This window comes from Ambystoma mexicanum, chromosome 6p (assembly GCF_040938575.1).
Source record: "Ambystoma mexicanum isolate Mex_15411 chromosome 6p, UKY_AmexF1_1, whole genome shotgun sequence".
Taxonomy (NCBI): Eukaryota; Metazoa; Chordata; class Amphibia; order Caudata; family Ambystomatidae; genus Ambystoma; species Ambystoma mexicanum.
The window spans coordinates 1526664006-1526685654 of NC_090935.1; the positions used below are offsets into that span (position 1 = coordinate 1526664006).

General features: G+C 44.2%; 2 protein-coding genes across 2 annotated transcripts in view; one reads left to right on the forward strand and one right to left on the reverse strand.

Moving 5' to 3' along the window:
• The window catches only part of LOC138511101 (uncharacterized), a 33452-nt gene extending 31129 nt beyond the window's left edge, over positions 1 to 2323 (forward strand). The window contains exon 6 of the mRNA XM_069626586.1: positions 236 to 2323. Coding sequence (XP_069482687.1) covers positions 236 to 447 — 212 coding nt within the window. The 3' untranslated portion in view covers positions 448 to 2323. The remainder of the gene's footprint in view (positions 1 to 235) is intronic.
• CORO2A (coronin 2A) overlaps positions 1 to 21649 on the reverse strand; it is a 633746-nt gene that overhangs the window by 127119 nt on the left and 484978 nt on the right. The window contains exon 10 of the mRNA XM_069626393.1: positions 11854 to 11944. Coding sequence (XP_069482494.1) covers positions 11854 to 11944 — 91 coding nt within the window. The remainder of the gene's footprint in view (positions 1 to 11853; positions 11945 to 21649) is intronic.

Genomic DNA, 21649 nt, shown 5'->3' on the forward strand with positions numbered 1-21649 from the left:
TCTCTGAATGAAGGCCACCAAAAATGTCTTTGTATCAGGTTGGTATTGTTGCATACTCCCCAATGTCCTGCAGCCTTAGTGTTGTGACACATCGACATGGCTTGCCTCTGTAAGGCAGTTGTGGGTATAAACAGCCTGTGGTCTTGAAACAGAAGATCCTGATCTGAAGTCAATGCATACTTGGAAAAAACATCTTGTAACAAGGGTAGATGATCAATTGTTGCTTTCTTCACAGTACTGATGAAATCTGACACCAAAAACAGAAAGGTGGCTCGAGGAAGTAACTTCTCTGTGGGAAGGACTCTACCAGATACGGTATCCGAACGGGACAAAGCATCTGCTTCAATGTTCTCACGGCGCAGAATAAAAGTAGAAACAAATGTCAAATTGAGGAAAAAAATAAGCCCACCTGGCTTGCTGGCAGTTTTGACATTCCATTTGTTGTAAAACTTTGAGATTTTGAGGGTAGGTCATAATTTGGATCTGATAAGGGGATCCTAGAAGCAAATTTCTCCTGGCAATCTCGTTTGATGGACAAAAGTTCCTTTTCCAGAACGGAGTAGTTCGTTTAGACAGACAGGCCACCGGGTGTCCAAAGCCACCTTCGTATTTCTTTTTTAGAACTGCCCCTAGTGCCGTGTGAGATGCATCGGTCTCTAAAATGAATGGATGGTCTGGATTAGGGGGCTTTAGGATGGGAGCCAAAGTAAAAGCTTTCTTCAGGTTCTAAAGATGAGGCACACCTAGCCCACCGATAAGTGGCTGAAACACCTGGTGTAGACCACTCCCTTAACTTACAGCAAATCCATGCTGTTTTACACAAGATTAATGATTTGTTTGTGTTTTTGTACAACTGTTCTATTTGTATCTTTTAATCTGTCTTTGAAATATGTACACAGCATTATGTGAACCTTTCGACAAATCCTAAAGTTGTTTTGGTTTCTGCTACACACACACTGTGTTGGAGTTCATTCCAAAAATGTTTTGGTATGGTGTGTGTTAAAATGTACTATGTTTCTCTATTGTTCTGTGAAAACAAACCTTTCTTGTGATGTCTTTATATGAAAAAAAGTGAGATTCATCTCCATAAAGCAACAGTGAAGAGTTATTCCTTTTATATATGTGCAGAGGTCGACAAAAACTTTCCTTGGGAGTATGTGTGTACGAGCATAGCGCCGTTGGACCTATTAATTTGTATATTTTGTCTTGAACTAACCCTCCTGGGTAGAATAGGTTCCATACCAGGAGCCCTATTTTTTGTTTCTTCATTCAGAGAAGACACAAAGGCCTATGTATCAGCCTGTTCCACTTGATTACAGTCCAAAGTACCCCATCATCATCCTTTCGGTCTCTTAGTGCAATCTGCCTTGCCTTCTGAACCTTGGGAAAACATATCCACTGATTTTGTGGTTGAATTACCGCTTTCTTCCAAGAACACCACCATCATGGTCACTGTAGATTCATTAACCAAGAAGGCTCATTTCGATCCCATGTGCCAGGTACCCTCTGCACCCCAGATGGCTAAATGTTTTTTACATTCGATATTCCGTTTACATGGCCTCCCTGCAAGGATAGTCTCTGACCGGGGTTGCCAATTCACCTCAAGTTTTTAGACCCATTTGTGTAAACTATTAGGTGTTCAAAGGGCCTTACTGTCAGAATTCCTGTGTAAATGTGCAGTAACTACAGATAAACAACTCTAGAACACTCTTAGTACTTTAGCTGTCTTACATGCATGTAAATATACATCCTGATGGTGTTCATTAAATCTCTGACCTGCATCAATGGAATGGCTTTCTGTAGCATGGTCGATTTGAATTGTTGCATGCCGAATCATCCAAGTCTAGAATGAGCCTCAGAGCACTATATTTTCAAAGAGACAAGAGTCACATGTTGCCATATCAAGACATATACTTTTGAGTACTGTTGAGGCATTCCCTGAGGTCTTTCTTCAGCTTTTATGCAATTGCAGTCAAGAACTAGCACCCATCTCCGTTTACTGATGTTTTTACATCATTTCACCCGAAGAATGTGGTAGTCACAGATTGGAGGCAGTGGCTACTGTTTCAGAACCACCTCGACCAGTCCTTTGTGATTGGGCAATTTGTATTTTTCTTTACAGGATCCTGTTGGCTCCTGATATTACGAGCTCCAGACCTGAAATAAAGAGCAATGTGTCTAAGAGATCTGTGATTTCCTAGGAGATATTATTTGTGGTTGCTCCCATTCAGTGCAAAAGCATAGTTGCGAGAACCCACATTGACCTATAAGAGTGTTTTGTTTTTACTTTTTCAAGTGCCATCCACATGCTTATTAATTCACAATGTCAATAAATTGTGCCTGTACCTCAGATCTAAGTCCCAAGATTGAATGCCAGTCCAGAAGCTGATTGTATTTTGTCATAGTGTAAATTGGAACTGACCCAGCTAACCTTCTACCTTTTTTGTATTTTTGCAAGGGACTTGGGGTTGATCACCCTAAGTTACCTGGGGGAACCCATACGTGGACACCTTGCTCACTGTACTCAGAGAGGCACAGCTCCACCTCAATGATGTGGCCTAACAAGGCTGAAACAGTTGTATTTTATGAATATGATGTGATAGTTTATGTTTATAGTGCCTATACACAATGTGTTTCAAAGCGCTTCAAGGCAGGAAAAGGGAACAAGGGAAAATACAATGACATTCTTACAGGCCATGAACAGTAAGGATGTGAAATTAACTATCATACACGTCCTGACAACATTTCAGATGGTGCAAGAGCTAAAACAAAGGTAAGGAGGTGACGACTGAGAAGGAAATGGAAACAGACAGGCGACTACCGTACTAGGCCAGATGACATTTCTGGTAGAGCCGGAGAAAACTAAAGGCGAGGGAGAGGGGTGCAGAAAGAGCAGGGAGGAACAAAACAAGCGACTATCATACTAGGCCTGATGACATTTCATAGTGCTGGAGGAGGTGGGCGGAGGAAAAAAACCAAGTAAGGGGAGGAGGGAGGAGACAGACAAGGTTGCTATCATACTAGGTCCAGGGACAATTCTGATGGAGTAAGTGCATAGAAAAAAGTAAGGGGAAGAGGGGAGGAGATAGGAAAAGGGATATAGGAAGAGGAGGAGAGAACAGGGAGTAAGCAGTCAAAAAGAGTGGAGAAGCAAGAGGGAAGAGCAAATACAATTGCAGAAGTCAGTAGTAACACATAATGTTGCAAGCCAAGATACAAGATGAAGATGGGAACAGCATGATTCAGGGCCACAAAGAGTACAGGATGCAAAGGAAGTCCAGCATGAGAGTTGAGAAAGGGTGACGCACCGTGAATCAATGGAGTCCATAAAAGTCAAATCCAGATTTGGCCACAAGACAGTGATGGTGAAACCAAAATGTATCAGGACAGACTCCTGCAGAAGTAGGCTGGAGGGGGAGGGGGAGCAGGGTAGAAGAATCAAGCAAAACAGGCAACACCTGTGTGCGAGAAGGGAGGGGGGCACAAGGGAACATCACAGGAGGAGTCCTGGGGGGACAGAGAGAGTAAACTCATGTTGGTGCGTGCTTACCTGCTGTCTGAGCAGGGGGTCGGACCCTGGGTCCTCCTGGTCTGAACAGGAATTGTCCTTTTCTTCGTCTGCCCTTCACTTTGGATGCCCGGGCGAGAGATGCCCTTAATCTAAGAGTTAAAAGCAGGAAGGAAGAGACAGGGCTAAGAAGGTGGCTGGTGCTTAGGCCAGGTGATCTAGATCCACTTGCACCTGCTCCCCATCTGCAAAGGAAAAGAGGCTGGAGGGCTCCTTAAGTAGGGAAAAAGAGCGGCAACAGGAAGGCACCAGGTGGGCGGGGCTTAGGCCAGGTGACCTAGATCCATTTGTACCTGCTCCCCAACTGCCATGTATGGGGTTGCTGCTGATACTCTTGTTCAAAGGAGGTTTGACTGGCATTTCAGTGCTGAACTACCCTTGTGGGTGCGACAAAGACTGATATGCAAATGGATATTCCTCCTTTGTGAAAAGTACAGTGAGCTAAAAGTGATGGCTACCGACTCTCAAAGCGGGAAAAAACCACAGAACAGGTTATCATGCCATGTTCTTTCTATTGAGGGGTGCCTACTACCGTTATTGTAAACTTACCTCCTATTAAAGAAAGACATGATATTTTTGATGGTTGTGGGCTAAAAAGACAGCCCCAGAGCGACAGAGATGGAAAGGCCACGCTAGGCCCCATTGTGAGAAGTGAAGCTGGCTCAGTGTGGAGTTAAATTGAAATATAAAAGCCAGTACTAAAAAGTGATTTCAATATGAGGCCTAGTGAATGAGCGAGAATGGTCCTCCCTCCATTTTGATATAATGTACAGACATTCAGCTGGAAAAGAGTGAGACTTAGAACTGGAATATTGTTAACTGCGGCCGATGGATTCCAAGTACATGGGGCACTGCAGATGTTGAATTCATGTTAATGCCCACTTTGACATTCAAAACTGCAACAGTGCACATGGGGATAAAAAGACATTTGAAATCCTGTGCATCTGAAAGCTAAAAAGGAGGAATGATACCTTACCCTTGAAAAATAAAGTCGAATGACAAATTGCCTTCATGAGGAATGAAGAGACTTAATTCATCACATAAAAATTACAATATATATAATTGAACTTATTTCTGTTTATACGGTATATAAAGAAAGATTATATTGTGAACAACAGGCCCTGGTGCAGTATTGAAAGTTACATGCACATGGTAGGTAAATGCAATATGCTAGCCTTTCAAAATTGTGAACTGCAAATTGTTTTTCTGTCCGAGATGAAATTTTGACCCCAAGTCCTTTGGGGCTGGTCCCACCAAGGATACAGGTCTAGTTGCCAATTTAAATGCTAAGATATACAAAGAAGTAGATTGAATGTATAGGGCTTACAGATAACTGTCATGGTCATGAAAGCAGGGGCACAGGCATGCAGGGTCGCATGCACAGGAGACCTGGGTGGACACTGTCCTGGTGCCTTTGGCGCCAGGCTCATGAACAAAAGTAAACAAGAACATCCATTTAACACCAAAAAGGTTTTATTATGGACATAGCACTTCAGATGCATTAACCTTGAACATTCCATCCATTAAGCAGGATGCATTAACCTTGAACATTCCATCCATTAAGCAGCCCCAAGTGTATTCTTGGGTGTGGATGCTAATGGATTGCCTTTGCACATGCTCACTCTCTAGGAGTGGCAGGGTGTGGCTGGTAAGCCAGCCCTAATGGGCGTGCCCACGATCTCAGCTATGTAAGCTGCCACGATCCTCAAGACAGACGCTTAGCGTTATTCTGCACTTACATGCAGCGTAACGCTCACCTTCGCCTGAGGTCAGACTTACCTTTGAAGAGCCTGCTTCCTGGACATCCTGCTTCCTGACAGCATACTTACCAACTGGGAGAAGCTGTTCTTACCTGTACATCTCTTCGGCGCACCAAGTATTAATCTTTACACTTTCCGGAATGCTGAAATCTTCATCTTTGCACTGCAGCACGACACGCTCCATCGTCGACAGCAGCGCCTGCAAGGAAAAACAGAAGACAAGGTTAGACATCGAAAAAACAGTCAGTTTAAGGTTGCGCTTCGCCATACTTCGCGCTTTTCACTTAAACCATCACTTACCTGCTGTCGAACATTGCGGTAGCATCCATCTTCCATGCGGCCGCATCTTGCGTCTCACAGCTGCATTGAGGCTGCATTTCCATCTAAAAGAAGAAAACAGAAGAGAGACATTATTGCAGGCATAAATAGGAGCAACATATAAAGACATTAAACAGAACAAACTGCATCACAAGAGCTCAAGAAAGACTTACCAATCATAAGGAGAAGCATAGTCGCAGCTGGACTGGACTAATCCTTATCAGGGATCAGTGAAGGAACTAGATCCCATTTGACTCGCCCCTGCCAGAAGTAGCAGGACGGAGAGCTTATCTTCCATAATTCACAGGAGCAGTATCACCACGTACCACCGCTCACAGCTTTTCTACTGAGGGAGAGGCCTGATGGGGGTGATTCAAGTTCAGGGAGGGCTGCAACCGTGCCCCAACGCCTCCGCAGAGACCAGGTGAGCGTAATAATAACATGACCAACAGAAATGACTTTTAAGGTCAGGATTCACATACAAAGTGCATTAGCTCTGAGCAAATACTCTTTGAAGATCAGGGGGAAAGGGTAAGATAAACATTGGTTTGAGCAGATGGCTGGTCACATGCTTCAGGAGAAATGGAAACTTGAAGTAGAAATGAAACTACCGCTCATAGCATGCAGTGCCATTGATTAAACATTTAACACATTTTCCTAAATAAAAACAGCATCATCTGTCCTATCGAGCCCACCCCAGGTTCATTGTAAAGGCAATGAAAAGCCAGTCGGAACCATGTAAAAACATATGTGTGTGATGTACATAACATAAGTTATGATAAAAAGTATGATTCTGGCATTTTCATAAATCTGAGGATTTGGAGATATTGATAGACTAATAGACAGTGAATTTAAGATTGGGAGTATGTAGTGTCGGAATTGTAACCATTTCAGTGCAGCAGCAAACCACAGAAAATGGTGGCTCTACCCAGGAAGGGCGTGCTGAAATAAAATGAGTATTGTCTGACTTGCCATAACATATAGAACTCAAGAATATATATATTCATGTGGTTATCTGAAAGATTAAGGGAGTTACCCCATTATGAAATCTTTCAGAACACAACATGTAAAACCCACATGTCACTTTGGGTTGACAAATCTTTCTTCTCCCTCAGCCTACATCATACATATCTCCCAACTTCTGGTCATATCAGCAACCAGTGGCCATCTTGGTGGGAGGTGAAGGGAGAGTGCTAGCGAATCCTTACTGTGGGAATTATGATCATGTTGAAGTGTCATTAGCACTATAAGAGGGCATGTGTCACGCCTGTGCCACTGGCGCACACATTGGCAACCATCATGGACAATATGGTACTCGTTTATCTTCATAATACTCTTTAAACAACCCCTATTCACATTTCGGTCCTTAATTTCCATGTGTACAACATTGGTACTTTCCTATTTAATTCAGCTAACTACATGTACCATAATGCACCTTGCTACAGCTATCAATTCCTGGCCATTCCCATTCGTCACTATTGGAACCACAATCCCCAGAAGCCCTAGCGATCAGTGCTGTTTCCACCATCTCAGGACCAGAGAGGGAGGAGGCAGATTATCTTCAGGTGTGCTGCTCCAGGTGCTGCCAATTACCCTGCCTCAGTACAGGGCAGGGCTGTATTTAAGCAGCTGCCTGCAGGAGCTCAGTCTCTTGCATCAAGAATCCTTCCAGCCCCTTTTTGCCTTGTGACTCGAATTTGTGTGCTGTTCCTGTTGCTGCATTTTCCTGCTTTGATCCAGTGCTCTTTCGGGGATGCCTGCCTTGCAGCCTGCTACACTCTGCTGCCTACAGCCCTAGCCTGCTGGGCTCCCTGCCTCACAGCCCTGCTCCTCTGGGCTCCCTGCCTTGCAGCCTGCAACCCTCCACTGCCTACAGCCCTGGTCCTCTGGGCTCCCTGCCTTGCAGCCTGTTACACTCCACTGTCTTCAGCCCTAGCCTTACAGCCCTGGTCCTCTGGGCTCTCTGTCTTGCAGTCTGTTACACTATGCTACCTACAACCCTAGCCTTCCGGGCTCCCTGCCTCACTGCACTGCTCCTCTGGGCTCCCTGCCTTGCAGCCTGCAATCCTCCGCTGCCAACAGCCTGGGTCCTCTGGGCTTCCTGCTACTCTCTTCTGGTTTCAGCCCTGACCCTCTGGGCTTCCTGCCTCAACGCGCTGTTCCTTTGGGCTCGCTCCTTGCTGCCCTACTCCTCTGGGCTCTCTGTCTGCAGCCTACTACAGCTCTCAGTCCTGCTCCTCTGGACTCTCAGCCTTTCAGCATACTACAGTCCTCTGCAATCCACTACAGATTTTCTGCACTTTGGGCCATCCGTTACTGCAGCCCTGCTTCCTTGTTTGCAGCCCCCCTATTTCCTGGCTGCTGCTCCCTTGCTCTCTTCCTTGTTTGCAACCACTTGTTCTTGATCCCTGTCCTTCTCTTCCTTGAGTCCTCTGTCCTCCCCTTTAGTTTCCCCATTTCTATTGTACTGTTTTTTCCTTCATTCCCTTCTGCTAGATTTCTCTTAGACTTCCTTTTCCCTGATTATTTCTGTTCTTGTCTCTCTTGTGTCTTATGTTGATCCTTTGTACAGAGCTTGACTGTTGGTTTCCAGCAGGCAACCTCTGCCCCTTCCCTTGTCGCGTTTTCAGTGTTACAGACACCCACAGCTGTTGTTCCCAGCTATGAGCATACAGAGTGGGCCCCTGTAATAGTAATCTGTGCTGAAGGCTGGAGTTTCCAAAGGTCCTTGGAACACTCTTTTCCATTTGTGCATACACCCCAAGAGGGAATCCAGTTTGTTTTTATCTTTGTATTTCCTGCCCCTTTCTGTTCACAACTACAGTTGCCTACTTTTCTTTCTTGTTGAGTTTCCTGTTGTGTGTGTACTTATCTGTCACCTTACAGTACAGTCACCCAAACCGTACCTGGGGGCCCTGTGCCACTCTGGCATCCTTGACAACATGTCTGCATCAGAACAGGACTTTTTCACTTTATTGCAGGGGAATAGCCTGCTGCTGGACTCTTGCAAAGAACAACTAGCAGAGAGGGCTCAATCCTTGCATTGGAGACAGTGACAGGGAAATCTACAAGCTAGCTGGGTCCCCATCAGAGGAGCAGAAGGAATCTGGGTGCAGGAGAAAATCCTTGACTAAAAGCCCTTGACCAGATCTGCTCTGTCCTTTGATGAGCCCTGCTGTTTTCCCTGACCAAAGCCTCCCATGTAAGAAGACCAATCCAAAAGCCATGAATTGTGTGGGGAGCTGCCTGACATATCCCTTTCCATTAGTGGTTAGGGGGTTTGAAACTGGGTAGGCCCTTGACACATTGTAGTCAGTCCAATTCAAATTAATTCCACTATAGAAAATCACTCTATCCATTTCCATTGCATTGTGTTGGGAACAACACGCCTTAATCCTTTCCATTAAATTGTGGGCTGTGAGACGCTGTGTAGATCCTTAGCTTATTTAATTGAAGTTACATAAATTAATTCCCATATAGAAAATCACGGGATGAGTGTTAGAATTTGAAACAAACAAAGTTCATGCCCAGTGTGTTAGAGTCGGTATAGACCATAAAGACTTGGGTGACTGTCCTTCTGAAACCCACGACTCCTCTCCCGAAAGGGGATGCCCATAATCCCAAAATAAGTAATCCTAAATGCTACCTTTCAAGTGAATGGAGAGGGTGCAAAACAAAATTTCCATTCATTCCCATCCATTTTAAATCAGAATTACAAAGCATTGCATCTCATCTGTATGTATTTTACAAAACTAAATTTCCCCTTGGTTCCCATTTTCCTCATTGGTTCCCATTTTCCTCTGACCCAAATCACAAAGCTCTGGTTTCATTTCATGCGTGTTGCAAAAACATTTTTTCCCACTGTATTCCTTTCCCCAATATTGTATTTCTAGTAAGAAGCCAAAACGATTTTTCCATTGTGCTCTCACTCCCTGCACCTTGCCTTTAAATGAAAGGGGTCATATTTAATTGAGGCCTGGGCGGGTGGGGCTTGCTGGTAGAAAAGTATTATTTCAAATTAAGCCGTCCCTGTGTATCTTGTATTATAATATGAATGTTTTATTTGGATTCCTTTACAACAAAACCTGAAATTAATTCTGACTGCAAATCTCAAAATTCTGTCTGTGTGTTGTAGTAACAAACAGCTTAGTAGAAATATATGCTAGTCAATTGATGGAGACAATTGGAATTTGAGATAGTGTGTCATATTGCTTCCAAAATGCCAGACAATCAGAGGTCCATCGTCAGAGGTTATTTCTGTGCACACAGATGGATATTATTGCAGACTCTGGATCTTACCTTGAATCATGAAATCTTGGAACCAGTGGATCATAGAGCTCAGGTGGGAGATAGAGAAAGGTCCCAGGAGGAGAGTCTGCCATTAAAGAGAGTGAAGTGGCATAGTTGTAGCAGATGTGATTTGTGATGCCCCAGGCTTTGAATCATACTCTTTTGCCTACTGTGAAGGCATCATGAAGTAGACAGACAACTGAATAGAGTTTGGGCTATAAGCGTCTCTGCTCCCAGCATCTCTGCAGCGTTCTACAATGCAGTTTTTGTTTCTCCTGGCTCACTCGCAAGTCTCAACCTGGCTTCTCTCCAGTTCCTGCCCTTTTGCTGCTGCAGCTTCTGCGGGTCTCTGCCTCTCATCCCGTGTCCAACTGTGTTCCCAAGAGAAAACCAAATTCATCCTCTTGCCATTGCTTCCTCATTTTAAAGTTCCCGGCATAAATAAGTTTTCAGAAAGACTAGACCGCTCCTTGTCAAACCAACATTCATTCTTCAGTGTATGATGCCTTTTCCTTGTCCCAGTACCAAAGTGATGTTCATGTGTGTAAGAGCCAATGAAGAGAGCATGTAGGGCTCTGGTGTGTCTCTTCCTCGTCATAGTAACTAACTGGTGTTTGCTGGGAAATATTTATGTGAACAATAGGAAATGGACTCTTAGTAACCCACAAAGGCCAGGGGGATATTAGACTCATTAGAAAAGGGAAATGGGGTATATCGTGTCTCACCCAAGGGTGCCTCATCCCCACTCCCCAAGTCTCCTCCACCCAGGTGATCCTCCCTCGTATATCCACCCCCAGGGTCAGGATCCGATAGCAACACCCCTTCCCTGGCCATCTGGGAGGAGGCTATATTGGGAATGGGATAAGAAGTTAGGATGCCGTCAGATTCCTCACAATACTGACAACACATATACCTCAGCCTGAATAGGAGAGACGTACTTGTCACATTTTCTGCCAATGGGCAAGTATGCTGCTGTGCTCTTGGTGAGTTGAAGGAATCTGAAGATGTATTTGGGATGGCCCGGAAGGTTGCAAGAGTCTAGTTTTGATTGCACTAGTGTGGAGATGATTCTCGTTTTGATGGGTGGTGAAAATTAGGACACGGCTTTTTTATGTTCTTAGGAATTTGTCACTTTATTGACTAGAACAGGCTATTGCCCAGCAGATCTCAATTATTTTACACCAGTAAACAGACTGATTTCTTCTTTTTAACAGCCCCCTTTCTCGTCAGCACCAAGAAGCCAAGGAGAACCAGGGATAGCAGCCACTATTTTCCTAAAGTACAATGTCTTCTGACAGAGATTCTGTGGCTGGAACTATAAATGCTTCTTGCACGTTATTAACAAATCTCTTTTCAGCTAGACCGCCAACACTGAACTTGCCAGACCTGAAGCTGAATTACTGGAATAGTTTTTTCTCCATGACATGGAATTCGACATCAACATTACGAAAACAAGAAATGTCAAAAAATGTACTGCCAGAGAAAGAAATGAAAGTTGCAAAATAAATAAATACAGGGGAAAACTTAAAAGAACTTTCAGAATTGAGAAAGTAGAAGTGATGAAAAGTACTCTGAGTTCGATAAACTTTAGCAATTTAGTTAAAACAATCAGTGGCAAAGCAGAGTGTAAAGCTGGTTTCAGGTGACACTTCCATTAGAAAGCATCTGACAAAATGTTAACCAGATGAATCAAGGAGGTTAAGAGATAGTCCTGTGGCACTTGAACAAGGGAAGTAATTTTTAAAAAATAGCTCCTAAACCCTCTTTCCTTAGCCGGGTATTTCCCAATCTATTCAAAACCATATCACCCTTTGAAGAATCCCATATAGAAGAAATCATATTGACGATGTAAGACACTGACTGTTATTAAATGTATACTTTTCACACTGACGATTGAAAGAACAAAGGTAGTCTCACCTTTATTAATTCCATTCAGCCACTCTTTTGCCGTCACTGCTGGCTGTCCTCCAGGCGTCAGTGGGTAAATGTCGTCTTGGTACGATTCTGACTGCAAAAGACACAAGGACAACTTTGAATTAGGAAACAATTGAATTAATCATTATGGAATTCAACAGTTACGTTTTTCTTACTCTCCCCTTCTTTTAGTCTCAAGTTAACAACCGTGCATTTAATGTTTTTGCAGACATACCTAAGACCTTTTGGGTAACTCTTAAATGGAAAATCAGCATCCCCTGTCCTTACACCTCTGCTCGGCTGACTGTCTAGTCTCACTTTCTCTGAGCTTTGAGCTATCCTTCTATATCTCGCGTGTGCTTCTCCATTCTTAGCAACTCATTACTTTTATTTACTGTCAGAGCATGGCAAGGATCAACAAAAGACTTGTGGCACAGGAAGTCAGGTTTTCAGTTTTATTTTTCTTTCGTACAAATCATAGAAGTTGGAAGAAGGAATAACATGGATACACCTGTACATAGCAGTGAAAGCAGATTTGAGGGACATAGAGAAAGCAGTGCAATTTATTGACATATCCTAATGTAAATAGGACCTACTGCCAGAGTCCATGATTGCATAATCTAGCAAAGCCTATAGGTAGCCTGTATCATCCTGGAATTCTGTTTTTACTGTCAGAGCAGTGTTTGCCCAGGACACGTCAAGACTCCTGATACTGTAGGGTCATCCTAACTATATACACAGGGCCTCATTACACGGTAGGTGGTAGCCATGGCACCATTAGCGCCATGGCTACCCCCTTACCGCATTCCGGGTCCGTGTTCCCGGAATAGGGATTTACTGTGTCATTCCGACCCTGGAGGACCCGGTAAGTCCCCATTTCGGGAACCATTCCCCATTCCCATTTGAGCCCCCATAGGGCTTAATGGGAATGAGGAAGGAGCAATTTGCGGTACCGTTATTAGCTCTGAAGTCCATTAGCGGGTCCCTTCCATAACGCCTGGTAAAACCAGGTAAAACCAGGCGTTAGGGGAGGGACCCGCTAAGGGACCTCGTAGTAGGGCTGTAAGGGTTTACCGGCACCGGTGCCCTTACCGGTGCCAGTAATCCCTTACCGCCTACCGTGTAATGAGGCCCACAGTCTTCAGGTTCCTCCACGTTTTGTGTGATGACAACTTTTTCTCTGCCAAAACTCAGACCTGGGTTCATTGCCTGCATTAATGCGTTTGGCTCTCCAGGCAACAGTGATGAAGTATAACAGGAGTCAAGAACAGGCTCACAATCTCAACAGCGTTTCCCTCACTACAGGTATTCTAGACTCCAGTAGGCTCTGGCCCCCAGTAGCCTTGCCTCTTTCTTCTTTAATTATGTATGCCTTACACCAGGCTTTGGGCTATGTAATCACCCCCCCCCAACAAGAGGCTGTGGACATGGTCATTCACTAGCAGGTTCCAAGAACGAACTACCTGCTTCAGTCTGAGCTGATTTCTCACTCACCTCCTCTTTCCTCCTCCTCTCCACTCACCCACCTCTCCCCAACTGCACTGCATCCTTCTACAACCTGTCCCTTTCTCTCCTCATCTCCTGTGTGTCCCTCAGATCTGCTCTTGATTTAAGTCCTCATCAACCTCCTTCCTCTGATCTTCCCTCTTTTCTAACCTTTCACGTGCACCTCTCTCTTTTGTTCTAGCTTTCTCTCTCTGTCGCCTCTTCAGAATGCTGTCTTTACTCCATACCTGCCTAATTGGCTTTGATCCCTTTTTCTTGGACCCTGTCAGAAACATAACATGTTTTCTGTTTGGATTTGTGTCCCACGGGTCCTTGTAAATAACTGGTGTAGGCTACTCCCCCTCCTTCCCAGGTATTTTTGATGAGGTTTTTAGAAGCCCAGGTATGTCCTGTATATCTCCTTCCAATCAATCTTATTTGCCACTTCCTTGGCTACACAAGATAGAAGCTTAAAAGGGGTTGATTGCAACCATCTCGCAATCAGGCACTTCCAAGATAGAGGTTGCCTGACCCAGAGATGGTTTCCCAAGGCTCCTCCCATTGTGGCGTCCTCTTCTCTATTCTTATGTGCACCACATGGGCAAGACAATTTGTGACCTTTTCTCGTATGCCTCTTTCACGTTATTTTCTCTCAGAGTCAGTCTTTTGTGACTCATGATTGTTTTCGATAGTCCCCCAGAGTGACACCTCACCTTCTATTCCTAACTCCCGCTCTAATTTTGTTGGGACATGATTGCTAAGTATTGTAAGCTAGACAGGACAGTGAGGCTCTGAGGGACCCCCTGAATATTGCATCCAGGGTCTGCATAGTGGACTGGCGATCCACTGCTGGACTCCTGAAGTCCCTCCCTACCTTAAACATTGAACATCAGCATACAACTTGCCTAGTTTGCGGAGTTGGAGCAACCACAGTGCTCCCCTTTATTTCCATCAGATTGCCCACTAAACCTTTAAGATTCCTCCACCTAGAAGCTTGTTATTTCGAAAATCTTCTATTTTAGCAAAGAAGCCTACAGTGAAACGTAGACAGTTGGCATTATGCCAACCCTGCTACTGTTCTTTGCTCAAATCAGAGCTTGGTGGTCACTAGATCCCAGACGGTTCACCCATGTTAGCCATTGCTAATATACTGTACATTTGGCGATGACAAGCCCTAAACGGACTCACTGTGGAGACAAACCCTAAACGGACTCACTGTGGAGAATTGCACTTGAAGAGCACAATGTACAGAATCAAGGGGATCACCGTTTCTAGTTGAAAAATGACCAGGAATCTGTCCCATTGAACGGACATCTTTGATGGCCTCCATTCTGGCATGATCATGTTGCCCCCTCTTTAAGGGTGTATTCATCAAATCAAAAATACATTGCAGATTGTTTTTTACATGTTTCTAAAATCAAAGCTAGATCAATACCCGATAGATCAATTTTACAACCTCGCATTTAACTTTCCATTTAATCCCATTGCCACAAAACACATACATATCTAATTAATTGCTGCGTAGTTCCTCTGGTCTTTTTCTTTATGCATTGAAGCTAGGTCTGCGCCTAATGATTACCCTAATAATAATAATAATAATAATTTGATGGGACATCTGCAGAGAGAAGGATCCCCTGCCCCAGGAGAAATGTAATCCACACGTCTCAGTAGCAAGTTCAGTAGGCATACCATCAACAAACAGAATTTCGTTTTTATTAATAATAACATGTTGAGATTCATTTTGCGTTACCAACAACTGTAAAACTGTAAAAACGTAACATTGAATCATTTTTGGAACATTTTATTGGATTTTTAAATAAGTATAGAAAAACGTAAAAAATACAAAGTGTAAAAAAAAAGCAATATTATGGGGAGGAAATATTAAGCCTGTTAGCAGTAAAGACACAGCAGGCAGGTCATCCAGACCAACTTGCAAAACAAAGCAGTCTTTCATATTAAGGAGAAAGAAAAAAACATACATTAAAAGGTTTATGAAAAAATAAAGATTGCATAAGCATTATTGAACATCAGGAAGATTAAAACACATATTTGAAGTGAGAAATACATTATTTAGATTGCCAACCTGATATATTTGAGACTATTGATTTGATGTGGTCAACAAATAACCAATGCCACAATGAATACTACAAGGGAGATGCCATTTAGTTACTAAACTGGCTAGGTAAAAAACGTGTTGACAGTTACCCTGGTTTTAGAAATTCTTCACACTTATGCATTTGTTCATAGAATATCTAATCTAACAATATCATTAAAAAGCCTGATGTATGTTTGTCCCTGTATGTTTGTCAGATGCAGTTATATCTTCCCTCACCTGTTGTCACAACTAGAGGGAGCTGTTGCCGTAGGCTATATGGAGACAATGGTAATTCTCAAAGCTTTGCCTGTTGTCACCGCTATAGGGAGTTGTTGCCTTACGTTATGGTGGTCCACTAGGTTAATGAAAACCTGCACTTTGGCCCGTGCACATGGGCTTCTACAGTAGTATACCATAATTCACCCAAGTGGGCCCCATACTCCCTCTTTCCTAATTCTTTCTTTTGTTAAATCATATTATAGTGCAGTGTTCCACTGCGCTTTCTGTATGTAGATGGTCGGTCACATAGACTACCTGAAGTGTAAAGAGAATCACCAGCTTGCTGATAGAAACAGTTTTGGGGGTCCGCATGCAACGCCATCTTAAACACTTTTGGGGCCCAGGGCACAGACACCTTTGGGGCTACCCTCCACTGAACCAAAGGAATTAAAAGATCCAAAATATCTGGTCGTGCCCCCCTCATCGTACACACAATCCATAGCTTGATGTGCTGCTTTGCAGTGATAAAAATAATCATGGGTATTCCCTTTCTGTCCCTCTACCCTCTTAATTCTTGCTGTAATCTGAATGATAAACAAGTAGCATTTCAAGACCAACATTAGAAGTCAACGACAAGGGTACTTGTGTTCTAGCATAGGTACAGGACACTTTTCATCAATAGCAGGCACAAGGAAGGTAGAGTGGCCATAGTCTAAAGGCAGAATACAGATTGTATGAAAAAGGTGCACATAATCCAGAATAGACAGATGACTCCAATTAGGTGCCTAGAAAGAAGAATGCAAAAGTGCTCGCGCATGCTTATGGGAAACCAATTGACAGCAAGGAGAAAGATACAGATACCATACCATAGCATAGCTAGTGGATGAAGATTAGAAGCTAACAGGAGTGAGTTCATAGTCGGGCATACTGAGAGGGACCTGGATATCAATAAGTGTTGCCATTAGAGAGCAAAGTAGCTCTGGTGTGCAATATATCAAAGCTCACTATTATTATAGCGGAAGCAACACTAGAGCCAGTGAAACCATGAGTGTGGCCTTTTTTTTTTTTAAACAAATATTTTATTAGATTTTCAATTAATAACACATAGAGCAGTAATGATAAAACAGATCGATAGAGTCTTCCAAAGTAAATTCAACAAGAATAAGCGCAACAGTAGGTCATCTCCTAAAGCCATTGAACAGTTAATAAACAAAAATCGATTATCCTCCCCACTACACTTAGCAACCTTATTACATAGTCCGATTTGGCTTGAGATCGAATATGCAACATATAGGGGTACATTCGGGAAGTATTTTGCCAGTAACAATGGATTCTAACTTAAGGTTCCCGTTGTGAAACTTTGCAATACATTGCTTTCCCTGCTTCGTCTCCCCGTCAATGTTTTACTGAAGCGTTAATAAATTCGGACTACCTCTGAAGGCATTGTAAATGACAACTCTGTTCAACTCAATTAATTACCACCAGTGCTTAGGCCATACTCTTTTGGTATTGTTTCAAAAAGAAATTGTGCTTTTAACCAGCTTTATATGTACAAAATCAATTCCTTACATACGTTATATAGGATTGAGTTGTGTTTTAGTGACAGTCCATTCCAAGGCTGTTTTTCAGTCCGACATTACCATTTCGGTCTAGCTTCCATGTCTATTTTTGGGTCCAGGGCATATAAGCTAATACAGCATAGCTTTTGAGCACATTGAACTCTTATGTTCTACATTTTTACTCATGTTCTTGTCTTACAGAACGTTATAGTTCGCATTACCTCCTGAGATTCCCCAATTCTCTCCTTCCCTCCCTCATCCCTCCTTTCTTACCACCCCCCCATTTCTTTTTATTAATCCCCCCACCGCTATACAATCCTCAACCCCCCTTAAAAGTATTATTTTATATTTCAGATTCCAGGCTTTTACCGTTTTCTTCCCTTTCATAACCACAGCGTCTCTTTATCTTTATTTTTGAGAGAGTTCAGGTTACATGTGTGTTTCGGAACAGGTGGGGTTTGAAGAAATGGGCTTCTCTGTCCCATACGTGTTCATGAAATGGAATCCATATAGTTAGGAATCTTAGGTATTTGCCGGTGCTGATGGCGCATATCTTCTCCATAGCCATCACCCCCCAGATCTTAACCCACCAGCATGCTGAGATTGGACCTTCTTTGTTTTTCCAATTTTGTGCAAGAGTCATTCTAGCTGCTGATAGTAGGTGGGTGATGAGTTTAGCTGTCGCTCCTGACATCGCGTATTTCCCTTCTATAGGGACTCCTAAGAGGATTGTCTTCGGAGATCTCGGTAGATCCACCCCTGAGATGTCTTTTATGTAGCTTAGTATTTCCTTCCAGTAGGCAACTGCTTTAGGGCATGTCCACCACATGTGGAACAGGTCTCCCTTCTCACCGCAGTTTCGCCAATAGTTTGGTGAGTAAGACTTTGCAATTTTGTGGATGCGGTTTGGGGACATATACCATCTGAGGCACAGTTTGTACGCATATTCTTTTATTGTGGTGCATCTGGAGGTGCTGTGTGCACGTGCCCATATTTGGGACCATTCCTCCTCCGTTAGTGACTCTTGCATATCTCTCTCCCAATTTGTTTTGTATGCGAGATGATCAGTTGGCAGGTCATTGGAGAGGAGTTTGTAGAGTCTAGAGACCCCTTTCGCAGTATTGCCTTCTTGAAGGGACAGTTCTAGGCCTGATGGTGTCCTCGTGCCCACTTTCTTCACCGTTGGGTGTGTAATCCAGTGCCTGATTTGCGCATATCTATAGCGTTCGTTTTTCCCTATGTTGAATTTTAACTGGCAATCTGTGAAGAGCAGTGGAGTGCCGTCTTTGTACATGTCTTTCAGTTGCATTGTTTCTGCCCCTGACCAGCCCACCCAGTGTCCCCGCCGGAGACCTGGTGTGAAGTCTGGATTGCCCATCAGTGGCGTATATGGACTCATTCCACCAGGAATGCGTTTCTTTTTCTGGGTTTTGTCTCAGCTTAGTAAAGTCCATTTCGTCATTTCTAGTAAAGCTTCTCTGTTGTTTCGGTTTTCTTTGCTCAGGCTCAAGAGGGCTACTAGGGGGACGAATGAGACTGATTGTTCGATTCTGCACCAACCTTTATGATCCTCTGGTTTCGCCCAACGCAGCATTGGTGCTAGTTGTGCCGCCATAATGTATCTGTACATTTCTGGAACTCCCAGAACGCCCTGATGAGGGGAGCGCATTAGGATTCGTTTCTGAATTCTAGGTTTCTTATCATGCCATATAAATTTGAATATCGCATCTTGCAGTTCTCGGATCTTGCCTGGTGGTATTGGCACTGGCAATGAGCTTACCACATAGAGGAGGTGGGGGAGGATGGTCATTTTGACTGCAGTGATGTGGGCGAACCATGACAACTCCTGGGAGTCCCATCTGCGCAAGTCTCCCTGTAGTTGTTTCCACTAACTAATAACTAAGGTGAACTGGAATAACTAAGGTGAACTGCTGAGTGGTAGGTGTACTCTCTCCGGTCTCCATGGAAAAATCGCCAGGTTTCAATCACTCCTAATTCTCTGTAGAACCGACCCAGAGCTTGTCTGTCATTCTGATCAGTGGTTGTTGGGGTAAGAGTCTTATCCAACATCGGGTCCATAACACAATTGAAATCTCCACCCACTATCAGTTGGCCCTCACACCTGCTGCCAAGACTGCCCAGCAGGTCCGTTAGGAACACATCTTGACGACTATTTGGAGCATAAATTGCTATGATTGTGTACAATTTCCCGTTTATCAGCCCTTTGAGCCCCAAGTATCTGCCCTCTTTGTCTTTGCGAGTTTGTAGTTTTTTAAAGTTGAGTGCTTTCCCAATTAGTGTGGCCACCTCTCTTTTTTTCTCACCACTTGAAGCGAAGTATTGTTGTGGAAAACACCGGCTGGCCATGCGCTTCTCGTCTTTAGGGAGGAGATGTGTCTCCTGCAGAAGCCCAATCGCCGTCTGCATTGATTTCAGCCTGTCTAGTATCGCTTGGCGTTTTATTGGTGAGTTCAGGCCCCGTACATTCAGAGATATGACTCTTGACTCAGCCATTTTGGTATAGGAGGGGTTGCGCTGGTATAGGCTTGGATTGGGCTACATCCGTGTTTTCCACGTTTACTTTTGGGTGCCCTAGGACTCGGGTTCGTGCTATTGCTGTGGTTCTTGATTCGTTTTGCTCTTCTCGCTGCCCAGCAGTTCTCCCTCTCAGCTCCCACCTTCTAGGAGTGCATTTCCCTCTCCTCTGTGTATATTTCATATGTTTTGATGTGTTGTAGGCCTTCATCATTATACAGTTGTTATTCGTTCCCCGATTAGTCGCTTCTGCGAGCTTCTTTCCACAACTTGTCATTCCTGGCTCTGTTGCTGGGTTTTGGCCTTCTCTGTTTTTTTGGATTCATGCTTTTTCTCAATTGACCATTCCCATGGTTTACTCGCTGTGTCTTGGGAATTGGGACGTATTCGGGCAATCGGTTGATCTTGGATATCTTCTAGCTGCAGGATTGCACCACCCTCCTCACAAGTAGTGATATTCCGCTGTTTGCCCTCCCATGTAAATGCGAGGCCGAAAGGGTGAGTCCATCTGTATCTTATCTGTTTTGCTTGTAGTACTTTTGTAATCGGCTGCATCATTCTTCTTTTGCGAAGCGTGATAAGTGCCAGGTCTTGGTACAGTTGGAGGTGGGAGCCATTGATTGTGAGGTCGTTGTGGAATCTTGCTGCCCTCAGTATATCTTCTTTCTGACAGTAAGATGTTACCGCTATTAGTACATCTATGGGTCTTGCAACAGGGTCATTCCGTTTTTGGCCTACTCGATGTATACGATCAAAGCCGATTTGGTCTGATTGAGTTTCCGGCAGGAGGCTGCTGAAGCACAGTTGCATTGTATCTTTAAGGTCACAGTCCTGGATCGTTTCGGGGAGGCCTTTGACCCTGATGTTGAATCTTCTTGAGCGGTTTTCAAGGTCTTCTGCCTGTAGTTCTAAGTTGGTTGTTGCGCTGGCCAGCTGTTCCAGGAGGACACTGTTCTGGGTAGATTCTTCTGCAACAGTTGATAAGCCATTTTCGACTATATCTACTCTGTTTCCCAGGTCCGTCATTTCTCTGCTTACTTCCTGGAGGGAGGATTTCAATTCTTCTTTCATCTGTTCCAGCTTTTTGTGGAACGAGTTCGTAAGTCGGGCTTCCATTCCCTTCAGACAGTTCAGAAGTTCCTCCTTATCTGATGACATTGTGGGTGGTATTGTTTCTACTGTACGTTCAACCAGTAGGGGGGGTGACTGACTCTCCTCTCGTCGACTCTGACCCCAGCACTTTTCAATTTGGCCTACTTGAGCTTTGACTTGGATTCTTGGTTTTGACTGTCCAGTTCTACCTCTGACCCCTGGCATCAGGGCTGATCCGTCGGGAGCAGACAGAGCTACTCGGAAGTCGAAGGGGTATGACTCCTTGAGTCCAAGCGTACGCTTCCTTCACCGCTTAGAGCTCGTAGAGCCGTAAGGTGCTTCCTGGTTGTTCTTGTGGTCTTTTGTGGCGTTCTCTGGGTCGTTGGAGTGCCTTAAGGTCACATTTGCTTACAGGACTTGTAGCAACTTTGGAGGAGTGTTGTAGCTCGTGCTCTCCGCACGTCAGATTTCTGTGTGTGACTTTCACGTGACAGATGCCAATTTTATCTTATTACTAAACCTGTGGAAGTAACAGAGGGAGTTTTCAACCCAGCTCACTCATCACATGTGTAGATAGCAATCTCTGTAGGGGGATACCCTCCAACTGTGGGTATAGACCGCTCGCAACCGAGGCGCGATTGTCCTTGAAGTTGCGTGGCTGCTGGAATTCACCTCCACAGGTTCCCCGCTGACCGCTAGCGCTCGACAGGTCCGCCTGGAGCACCAGCAATACGGCAGAGGGCAGTTAGGGCAGATTGGGGGTCTATGCAGATTTGCCTATGGTGCGTGCCGTTGAGGTCTGGGGGGAGTTTTA